General features: G+C 39.1%; 1 protein-coding gene across 1 annotated transcript in view; it reads right to left on the bottom strand.

Moving 5' to 3' along the window:
* CTNNA1 (catenin alpha 1) overlaps positions 1-12,495 on the bottom strand; it is a 244,634-nt gene that overhangs the window by 21,143 nt on the left and 210,996 nt on the right. Inside the window, exon 10 of the mRNA XM_007938959.1 lies at positions 5,896-6,052. Coding sequence (XP_007937150.1) covers positions 5,896-6,052 — 157 coding nt within the window. The remainder of the gene's footprint in view (positions 1-5,895; positions 6,053-12,495) is intronic.

Below are 12,495 nucleotides of genomic sequence, written 5' to 3'. Positions count from 1 at the left end.
CAGGCAGTGAGATTTTTTTTTTTTTTTTTTTGGTTTAGAAGGTAGATAATTAGTTTGCCCTTTTAGGATAACCAAAACAAAAATCGGTCATGAGGCCATTTCTTCTCATCCCAAGGTGAGCTAGAGTCAAATGGTACATGGCAGATCAAGCAAGGAAGAGAGCCACCACAATGCCTTGGCTATAGGTTTAGGATCCATTGTTGGCTGCAGCCTGAGAACTGAGGCCCACCCTTCCTTCCTCTAGTTTCCAAAAGACTATAAAGGCAGGGACTCTACAAGGTGATGTGACTTTTGTTCTGAGACCACGGGTATGATAGAGTACAGGGGAAAAGAGAAAGGAAAAAAAAAAAATCACAGTGAAAAAAGTAATTACTACTGATATCTGAAAGTTTAATAGATGTCTAGTTTGTTTGTTTTTTTTTTAAAGAAAAAAACCTCCCAGAGTTGACAATAGGAAATAGAATTCCTAGTAAAGAGGGAAAAATGAATTACCACAATATAGGTAACAAGAATTTAGCCTCTACTAGTTAAAAAATTATGAGACTTGCTACAGTTTACACCCCTGCACTATCAAAAAAAGAAAACCTATTAAATAATCTAATATAAACAGATTTTATGGCATATATTTGAATCAGTTACAAGAATAAATGTACTAGGGCCCTTCAGAGCACGTTTTATATACAACCTTCTATGTGCTAATTTGGACAGTGCCTGCCTTTACTGCATCTAGCATACCACTGATGCATAAGATGGACCATCTCACGCTTTATCATGTATCACTAAGAAAAGAAGAAATGCTGATAATCCAATGTTTTCATAGATCATTGATTTTAAGACTCATCTTGGTTTCAGAAATGTTAGTAAGTGTATGTGGGGGAGCATCTTAGAATCAATGAAGCATGGCATTCTTTTTGTTCAGTAAACAAAGTGACCATGTTTTTAAAAGTCAATTTGGACTTTTCTTGAATTCAGACTGGCTTTTTTCAGATGAACTCAAACTAGGGTTTCCCATTCTTTGCAAAGAGAGCCTTGCATTTCAAGAACCTGACTAAAGTTAAGAATCTATACCCTCAACAGCCATCTTTGGGAAAGCCCTCACATGCCTGGGGCCACAGTACTCCTTGAGCATGGTACCATGCCTGCTGTCTCCTCCCAGACTCTTGGGGAGAAATGAGTCCACTGTACCCGCACAAACATAGTGGTGAAGAGGTACCAACACTAATTCAACCTTAATAAATAATTAAATAATTGGACTTCCAAGGAAACAGCATGGGTCTGTTATGATTAAACACACCAGCTGACACCCCATTAAATGCTGATTGTTCAATAAACCAAACTCCAAATCAAACTCACAGCTGTCGAGTCGGTCCCAACTCATAGCAACCCCTCCTTGGGTTTTCTAAGGCATATCTCTACAGAAGGAGATCTCCCAGTCTTCCTTCGAGGAGTGGCTGGTGGGTTTGAACCACCAGCCTTCTAGTTAGCAGTCAAGTGCCTTAGGCACTATGCCACCAGAGCTCCTGATTGTTCAATACAGTCTATCTACACACAGAACTATATGTAAATTAACAAAAAGGAACCACACGATGGACACGATTATACCCGTTTTTCACTTGAAACCCTTTCTGCATGTGCCCATAGTGAGCTCTCTCATCCATTTTAATACCTGCATAGAACCCTACTGAATCAATGGAAGGGCCATAATTCATTTATCCAGTCTTCTCTTAGACATTTGGTCAACATATGAATATCCTTGACAGGTTTTTTGGCAAACTTTTGTGTACATATCCCTGGGGAAATTTTCTAGCAATGAAATTACTGAGTCAAAAGGTATATATGTTTAAAACAGACACATGGTGCCTAATTGCCCTCAAGGCATCACGCCAATTGGCACCATTCACAAAGACAACAAGAATTTACATTTCAGTCCAAGGTATGTAGTAACAGGGCCTGCTCTGTGCCCTTCTGCCCTGAATATCTTTATTGGTGCCACTATTATACACACAGAAGATAATAATATTGCTTAATACTCTGTACTCTATGCCAGGCATTGTTCTGAGTGTTTGACATTTAACTCTTTATGTAGTAGGTACTGTTTTTATCACCATTAATCAATGAGGAAATTAGGGCACAGAAATACTGAGTAACTTGCCCAAGGTCACAAAGCTAGTACACAAAAGGAGTCAGGAATCTAACTTCATCACTAGCTACAGCACTTCCTCTAAAGAGAGAAACTCAGTTTTGTATTTTTGCTATTAAAGAAAGAAAAAAAGAATTAGGTGCAATAATCCTTTCATTTAATCACCTCCCAAATCAGACCAAGTTCTTTGGGCACAGTGACACTTAATGAAGAAGAGTACATATTACCACTCTTATATGTTGCCCCAAAGTATTTACTGCAATATATTATTTGTTTCCAAGAGCACTGGTAAGGAAATGTAATAAACCCAATTAGAACCACTCTGAGCAACCAGCTGCATCTTAAAAAAAAGCCAAAAGATCAACATGCAAGCAGAGTAAATGACCAAGAAAGTAAACTGCATTTCTATGAAAAACATTTATCAAATACAATTTAAAAGAAATTCAAATAGTCTTTATCACTTTGATAAATTTCAAACACTCTCCTTATGCAATCAGTCAATATAAATATATTCTTGGTTTGCTGAATGCTCTCTAGCATTACCAACTGCCTCCAGTATTTACAAGACAACATTCTGAATAAAAGAGCTCAGGGAAAAAATCCCTACACCTTCACTGGGAGTGACATGCATGTCTCCTTCTTCATTAGCAAGTGCCACTATCTTATATTTGACATGCAGTGACCCAAGTTCCCCCTGCTCTGTAGCCTCATGAAATGCTGGCATCTGGGTCTTGTTGATGTCACTGGGATCTACACAAGATGAGCAGTACCTTTTTGAATCACAAATCAGGACATGACTTGTGGAACAGAATATCCAGGAAGAGTAGACATAAAGTAACAGAGGGTCCTCTCAGTCCCTCTCAGTAACTGCCCCTGGATTAGGTTCCCAGTGAGTGGCAGGAGTATAGCAAATGCCTAGGCCCCAAAGATTCAAAGCGGAACTTCATGGTGGAAAATCATTAGTGAAAATGTTCCACAAAACCTCTCACACTGCCAAGGGACCACAAAGCCTCAGAATACACAGAAAACACAAATCCAAAACATCAAGTAGTCCCCTTTCATTTAATTCAGGCAAATTTTATGAAATCTACCTACCCTAAGCCAGATCCTTTGCTGGACACTCACCTGGTAGTCCCTCTACTCAGAAACAAGTCACTCTTACTGACAACACTGAAACAAAAACCTGTGTGCCTCCGGGTGGGGGGGAAGTGGCCAAAAAAGGTAAATGGGACAGATGAGAGCAAGCCCAACCAGACCTAGCTTCTTATCTAAATTCTGACCCCGAATGCTACAGGTAACACCTCCCTTCCAATCTGTGTGCATGTCTACAAATGCTGTGAGTTACAGGAGGACTGAGGACTAGGGATGCCCTCAATGAAAGCCAGCCGCTACCCTTCCTAGAGTGGGTATCATGTAAGATGAAGTAACTTCTCTAGTCCCCCCTTACATAGTAAGTGCTTAACATGCCATGGCTAAAGTAGGTAGGTGAGGCGATGAAGGAGCCTGAATACTAAAAATTTAACTGGTCGATACAGTAGAACTGCAGCTGCCTGTCTCTCTTTCCTTCATCACAACCCCCTAAACAGCACACCGTCAAAATCAGAGGAATTGTACATAATAGTCATTGGACTATTAATTATTTATTTGACAGTTCTAAGCAAGTCTGCGACAGAACATTAGAGAAACACACCAGGTAGACCTCTGAAATTTAGATACTCTGAAAACACCACTTCCTGACTGAGAGAATTGTTCCATGTTTTTATTTGCTAAATGGAAACTGTCTAAACTCCTTTCCATCAAGCCAGCCCTCTCTTATCCTCTCCTGCATTTGCATAAAAATTGAACACACTCACCAGACAAGAGTGCATCTGTTGAAGAATTTGATTTCTCTTTTCCATTCTTCTATTTTGTGTCATATATACCCTACAGATACTGCCTGGATCCCTCCAAATGCTGCTGCTGAAATCCCTTTTGTTCTGATTTGAAGAACGTTGCATGAGAGACATTTTATTCTATTAAATTTTATTTTCCTGTAAGAAGGCCTCACAATCCCTTGAGACCAAGCCTGAGACATATATAACCAAATCACAAGACAGTTAGTTTAGGAATTTATCCAGAGAGGGGCTCTGCATTTATATTTCAGAATTTGTTGTTTGCTTAAAAGTGTGCTGTGAAGGTGGAATGTTTTTCTCTAAACCCGTGTAAAAGAATAATTCAGTACTTCATTGGGAAAAACAACAGAAGGCCAAGATTTCCCAAAAAAGCCATTGCTGCATTTTTGGCACCTGCAAAGATGTGCTTGCAAATGTGTTTTTTGTTTTTAAGTATCACTACCTGCAATTTGACAGTCCTGCAGCAGCATGGATCACCCCACCCCACCCCTTTTGCACTTTATGGATTACAGGCTCCCCACTTTCACAAATAAAACCAAAGCTACCAGTCCCAAAGCAAGCAGAGACAGGGAAGCATTGGTATGCAGAACACACTGTCACCCTTATATAGGTCACTGCTGGAGGACTGTACTGTGCATGTACTTAAGCCCTGCTTCTGTATCAAGCCCCATTGCCACTCACATCTCCCCCGTTCTAGCCTGCGGTTCCCTGGAGTGACAGGTACTTTCAGCCCTATAAGTACCTAGACACTGACTATGCCCACAGCCAACAGCCTCAGGAAACCTGGCACTTCCAGAAAGCAAGCAGTGTGGCCATTCAGAGGGCACTTGTGGCCGCAATAAATGGAGAATGCATTTATACATACTCAACTCTAAGAAGATGGGATTGAAATTTATCTCTGTGTGATAAACACTATGAATTGCATTTGACAGACATTTTCTATATGAATGCAATTTACTATGTTATTACCAGTTTATGTTTATATAATGAAATCAACTGTTTTTGTGAGGTGAATTACCCAGATTTATTTTTTCCAAGTTTATAATTAAATGGCACTTAAATATTTCCTCCCTGCTTTCTATCTGTGCATCACACAGACAGTAGAGTCTGGGAAAGGAGGCACTTAAACTATGATCATTTCTGAGGGAGAGAGAAGTAGCAGCTTTCTAAGAAGGGAAAAAAATTATTTTAAAAGAGAAACTAAAGGTGAAGATACTGGAGACTGCATCTCCTCCTAAGTGTCACAGCCTCTACCAAGACACAGGTCAATCATTTTTATAAACACAACAGTAGCAAGCAGAGTGGGTGGCCATAGTGCTGTATAGGACACAGCTGCAGGCTTACTCTCTATACAAAACCAAACAAAAGCCAAAACCACTGCCATCAAGTTGATTCTGACTCACGGGGACTCTGTAGGGCAGAGCAGAACTGCCCCACATTTCCAAGGCTATAAATCTTGATGGAAGCCGACTTCTACATCTCCTGTGGATAGGACTGTAGGTTCAAACCACTAACCTTTCATCAGTTAGAAGTTGAGCGCTTACCTACTGTGCCACTAGGGCTCCTTCACTCTATACAAAGTGAAAAACCCCTCCAGTCAGCTTTCAAATGATGCTTCTGAGACCAAATCTGCCACTCCAGCCCTGAGACAAGGGAAACTACTCCAATCCCACTTCCCAATACTGAGAAGTCATTGGTAGTTCCATTTTTATTTTATTTTTTAATGAAAACGAAAACCCACGTAATATTATTGCTAGAATACCCTGCCCAGACTTGAGGACTTTTTGTTTGTCCATTTATTATAACTTAGTTGAAAGCAATTATGCATATCCTCACATGCTCTCTGGGGAACCACCTCATTACCTGAGACAGCCAAGAAGTCATCAATGGAAGTAATGTCATCTACAGCATCTGTGAGGACACGGACTTGTTTTTCCCACTGTTCTTTAAAAAGATCCATATTCTCTTGGGCCAGTTTACTCTGCGGTTTTGCCGCTAATGCCAGTGCAGCATTGATAACCTGCAAAAGATATTAAAGTTCACGGGTTTACTTACTTTGTTTCAGAGTCATCCAAATAAGAGAGGATAATATGTCAGTAGAGTGGCTGTGGCTTTGTCTCACCTGCATTTTATTAGGACACTGTTCACATGTTCACCACAAACCTTACACAGTTGAAGCAGAGAAGTACTAAACAATAGCTTTTATATATGTATGTAGACGTAATATATATTTCATTTGGAAACTAAGGACGATTATAAAACAAAAAATATCTCTTATCTCTCCACTCTGCAATAGCAGCTCTGTATAATTTTTGGTATTAAATTCCAGGCCTTTTTATCCTCAAATATACACATAAATTGACGTATCAAAAAATAAGCAATTATAAATATATGTTACATAAACTGACTATCCTGTTCCTTCCTTTAAACACCTACATGAATTACTAAATATATGTGGAAGACATTACTATCCTACCTAAATATATATCCCATTCCAAGGGTAGCCCTGGTTCCCTTTTGTAAAAAAAATTAAGGCATAATCTACATATGAGAAACTGAAAGTGTATAAATTTTTTTAAAAAAACATACCATTTTATTCTCTGGTAGCATAGTGTCTAAGGCATCTGACTACTAGCCAGAAGGCTGGGGGTTCAAACCCACCAGGCACAACTTGGAAGGAAGACTAGACAACTTACTTCCATAAAGATACTGCCTCGGAAACCTATGGAGGGGTTGCTATGAGTCAGAATCAAATCAACAGCAGTTGAGTTTGGTTTAGGTTTTTATATACTATTTTACTGAGATGTAAATCACGTATCATGTAATTCAGCCATTAAAAACAGTATACAATTCAAAGATTGTTAGGTACAGTCAGAATTGTGCAAATGTCACCACAATTTCAGAACATTTTCATCTCCCCAAAATGAACCTTGTATCAGTCATTCCCAATTTCCATCAACTCTCATTCTCCCAGCCCTTTGTCTCTTTGAATTTGCCTATTCTGGGTATTTCTTTTATGGAATCTTATAATAAATGGACTTTTATGATTAGCTTCTTTTACTTAGCATAATGTTTACAAGACTCTTCCATCCTGTAATGTGTTTGTTCTCAGTAATTCATTTTTTTTATTACCAAGTAATATTCCATTATGGGAGCTCTGGTAGCATAGTGGCTAAGACACTTGCCTGCTAACCAGACGGCTGGCGGTTCAAACCCACCAGCCACTCCTCGGAAGGAAGGTTGGGCAATCCTACTTCCGTAGTGATACTGCCTCGGAAACCCAAGGAGGGGTCGCTATGAGTCGGGGCCGACTCGACGGCACATAACAACAACAACAACAACAATATTCCATTATATGGCTGTACCATGTTTTATTTATCAGTTGATAGACATTTGTTTCTACTTTTTAGCAATAATGAAAAATGATGCTATGAACATTCATTATGTACATTTTTGTGTTTTCATTTCTCGAGTATATATGTAGGGATAGAATTGATGGGTCATAAGGTAGCTCGATATTTAACCATGTAACTGTCAGACTCTTTTCCAAAGCAGCTATACCATTTTACATTCCCACCAGTAAAGTATGAGTGTTCCAATTTCTCCACATCCTCTCCACACTTGTTATACCCATACCCTTTTTTAAATTATAACCTTCCTACCAAGCATGACAAACTGATGGATAAGTGGTGGCTTGTGTGTTACTACGATGCTGGAAGTTATGCCACCGGTGTTTCAAATACCAGCAAGGTCACGCAGGGTGGGTAAGTTTCAGCAGAGCTTCCAGACTAAGACAAACTAGGAAAAAGAAAAAGACAGTTCACTTCTGAAAAAATTAGCCACTAAAACCTTCATAACAGGGAAGCACTGTCTAACACAATGCTAGACGATGAGCCCCTCAGATTGGAAGGTATTCAGAATATGACTAGGGAAGAACTGCCTCCTCAAAGTACAGGCAACCTTAATGACATGGATGGAATAAAACTTTTGGGATCTCCATTTGCTGATGTGCCACGACTCAAAATAAGAATCAGCTGGAAATATCCATTACTAATACGAATGGAGGATGTATCAATCTAGGAAAACTAGAAGATGGCAAAAAAGAACCAGAATGCATAAAGATTGATACCCTAGACATGAGTGAACTGAAATAGACTGGTAGTGACCATTTTGAATCAGACAATCATATGGCCAGGAATGACAAATTGAAGAGGGATGGTGTCACATTTATTGTCAAAAAGAACATTTAAAGGTCTATTCTGAAGTACAATGCTGTCAGCAATAAGATAATAACCATACACCTACAAGAAACACCAGCTGATACTATTATTCAAATTTATGCACCGATCACTAAAGCCAAAGATGAAGAAATAGAAGATTTTTTATCAAATTCTTAAGTCTGAAATTGACCAAACAGCCAATCAAGATGTATTGATAATAACTGGTGACTGCAATGGGAAAGTGGGAAGACAAAGGAGTAGCATCAGTACTTGGAGAATATGGCCTTGGTGATAGAAAGGATGTCATGTTATTAGGAGGCACCAGTACCTGGAGAAAGATATCATACTTGGTAAAGCAGAGGATTAGATAAAAAGGGGAGGACTCTCAATGAGATGGATCAACACAGCGGCTCCCGCAGTGGGCTCAAGCATAGCAGCAAGGTCAGGATGGCACAGGACCAGGTGACGTTTCATTCCGTTGTACACTGGTATACTAGGAGTTGAAACCGACTCACTGACACCTAGCAAAACACACAGTGGGTATGAAGTGGTATCTCATTATAGTTTTCATTTGCATTTTCCTGACAGCTAATGATGGCATATCATTTCATGTACTTATTGGCCATTTGCATATGTTGTTTTCAGAGGTGTCTATTTGAATCCTTTGATATGCAAGTCAAATGAGCAAGTAACGTGAGTAGTAGGAAATTGAGGGAGATATTAGTAAGATTTCTAGGTACAAGGGTGCTTATGAATTATTGGGGGAAAATGTGTTTATAATAATAGAACTTGGAAACAAAGCAAAGACAGGAGGAAACTGGTGTGATGGAGCAGAAATCTAAATGAGTAAGAATAATCCTCTTTGATATCATCCCAAAATTCATCTCGTTTTCAGTCACTGGTGTTCAATATGTTAAATCAATTAATAATAATAATAATAATAGTGTCTAAGGCATGTCACTGCTAACCAGAAGGCTGGCAATTCAAACCCACCAGCCACTCCTCTGCAGAAAGACTGGGCAATCTACTTCCGTGGAGACACTGCCTTGGAAACTCAAGGAGGGGTCGCTACAAGTTGGATTCGACTCGACAGCAGTGAATTTAAGAAGAATACTTGTTGCACAGGAGGCATCAGCAGTGCAAACCTGAGCTTATGAGGAAGGATGATATTTTAGGTTCTACAGTTGCTACACCCACCACTTGTCTGGCCATTTATTGTACTGTGCTGGCTTGTGTGTTCCTGTGAATCTGGAGGGTAGACCACCAGTACTTCCAGTACCATCAAGGGACACCCATGGTGGACAGGATTCAGCAGAGCTTCCAGATTAAGACAGACTCAGAAGAAAGAAGGGGCCATCCACTTCTAATATAACTGGCCAGAAAAAATCTTAGGAATAGCATTGAAACACTGATATAGTGCAAGAAGATGAGCCCCTCAGGTTGGAAGGCACAAAAAATATGACTGGGAAGAGATGCCTCAAAGGAGAGGTGACCTTAATGACTCTGTGGATGAAGTAAAGCTTTCAGGACCTCCATTTATGAATGGGACTCAAAATGGGAATAAAGAGCAGCAAACATCCATTAATAACTAGAACATCAACTGTATGAAGTATGAATCTAGGAAAATTGGAAGTTGTCAAAAAATGAAATGGAACACATCAGGATTGACATCCTAGGCATCAATGAGCTGAAATGGACTGCTTTTGGCCATTCTGAGTCAGACAATCATATGATCTACTACTATGATAGGAATGACAAATTGAAGAGGATCATCACAAAGAACATTTAGAAATCTATCCTGAAGTACAACACTGTCAGTGTCCATACACCTATAACGAAGACCAGTTAATAAAACTACTTTTCAAATTTACACACCAATGACTAAAGCCAAAGATGAGGAAATTGAAGATTTTTTCCAACTTCTGCAGCTTTAAATTGACCAAACATGAAATCAAGACATATTGATTATTACTGGTGATTGAAATGTTAAAGTTGGAAACAAAGAATCACTGGCAGTTGAAAATATGGCCTTGGTGATAGAAATGATGCTGGAGATCGCATGATAGAATTTTCAAGGTCCAATGATTTATTCATTGCAAATACCTTTTTTCAACAACATAAACAGTGGCTATACATGAGGACCACACCAGATGGAATACACAGGAATCAGATCAACTACATCTGTGGAAAGAGGTCTTGCAGAAGCTTGGTTATCTTCAGCCAAAACAAGGACAAGAGGTGACTGTGGAACAGGCCATCAACTGCTCATATGCAAGCTCAAGTTGAAGCAAAAGACAATAAAAACAAGTCCACAAGAGCCAAAATATGACTTTGATTATACCCGACCTGCATGCAGAGAACAGATTTAACATATTGAACACCAGTGACTGAAAATGAGATGAATTTTTGGGATGATATCAAGAACATCATCTATGAAGAAAGCAAAAGGTCACTAAAGAGACAGGAAAGGAAGAAAAGACCAAAATGGATGTCAGAAGAGACTTTGAAACTTCCTCTTGAATGGAGAGTAGCAAAAGCAAATGGAAGAAATGACAAGATAAAAGACCTGAATGGCAGATTTCAAAAGGCAACGTGAGAAGACAAAGTTAATTATTGTAATGAAATGTGCAAAGACCTGGAGTTAGAAAACCAAAAGGGAAGAACATGCTTGGCGATTCTCAAACTGAAAGAACTTAAGAAAAAATTCAAGCTTTGCGTTACAATACCAAAAGAATCTATGAGTAAAATATTGAAAGCATCCAAAGAAAATAGAAGGAATACACAGAGCCCCTGTAACAAAAAGAATTGGTTGATGTTTACCTATTTCAGGAGGTAGCATATGACCAAGAACCAATGGTACTGAAGGAAGAAGTCCAAACTCGTTTGAAAGAATTGGCAAAAAACAAGGCTCCAAGAATTGACGGGATATCCACTAAGATGTTTCAACAAACAGATGCTGCAGCAGAGACACCTGCTTGTCTAAGCCAAGAAATTTCAAAGTTAGCTACCAGGCCAACTGACTGGAAGAGATCCATGTTTTTACCAATTCCAAAGAAAGGTTATCCAACAGGAAGTGGAAATTATCAAACATTATCATTAATATCACATGCCAAGTAAAATTTTGCTGAAGATAATTCAAAAACAGTTGTAGCACTAAACTGACAAGGAATTTCCAAAATTGCAAACTGGATTCAAAAGAGAACATGGAATGAGGGATACCACTGCTAATGTCAGATGGATTTTGGTTGAAAGCAAATACCACAAAAATGATTACTTGTATTTACTGACTATGTAAAAACATTTCATAGTGTGGATAATAAATTATGGATAACATTAAGAAGAAAGGGAATTCATAAACACTTAAGTGTACTCATGAGGAACCTGTACACAGGCCATTCTTTAAACAGAACAAGGACAACTGCATGGTTTAAAATCAAGAAGGGTGTATATCAAGGTGGTATCCTTTCACCATACTTATTCAATCTGTACGCTGACCAGATAATCCAAGAAGCTGGACTATATGAAGAATGTGGCAGCATCAGGACTGGAGGAAGACTCATTAACAATCTGCAATACGCAGATAACACAACATTCCTTGCTGAAAGTGATGATGACTTGAAGAACTTACTGATAAAGATTAAAGACTTCAGTCTGCAGTATGCATGACACCTCAACATAAAGAAAACAAAAATCCTCACGACTGGATCAATAAGCAGCATCACAATAAATAGAGAAAAGATAGAAATTGTCAAAGATTTCATATTACTTGAATTCACAAACAACACCCATGAAAGCAGCAGTCAAGAAATCAGACATCTCATTGCACAGAGAAAATCTGTTGTAAAAGACCTCTTCCAAGGGCTAAACAGCAGAGATGTCTCTTTGAGGAGACTAAAGTGAGCCTAACCCAAGCCATCGTATTTTGACTAGCCTCATATGCATGTGAAAGCTAGACAATGAATAAGGAAGAAGAGTTGATGCTTTTGAGTTATGGTGTTGGTGAAAAATACTGAAAGCACCATGGACTGCCCAGAAGAACCAACAGAACTGTCCTGGAAAAAGTAACTCCTTGGAAGCAAGAATGGCCCAACTTTGTCTCACCTACTTTGGTCATGTTGTCAAAAGAGACCATTTGGAGTTCTGGCAAGATGGCGGACTAGGCACAAAGACTGCACAGACCCTCTTCAACAAAGAAAAGGGAAACCAATTAACACAGACACAGAAGATAATCCTGGACCCCTGA

This window comes from Orycteropus afer, unplaced genomic scaffold (genome assembly GCF_000298275.1).
Source record: "Orycteropus afer afer isolate SDZICR_OR568_19922 unplaced genomic scaffold, OryAfe1.0 scaffold00056, whole genome shotgun sequence".
Taxonomy (NCBI): domain Eukaryota; kingdom Metazoa; phylum Chordata; class Mammalia; order Tubulidentata; family Orycteropodidae; genus Orycteropus; species Orycteropus afer.
This window is presented reverse-complemented; position numbering and strand designations above follow the sequence as displayed.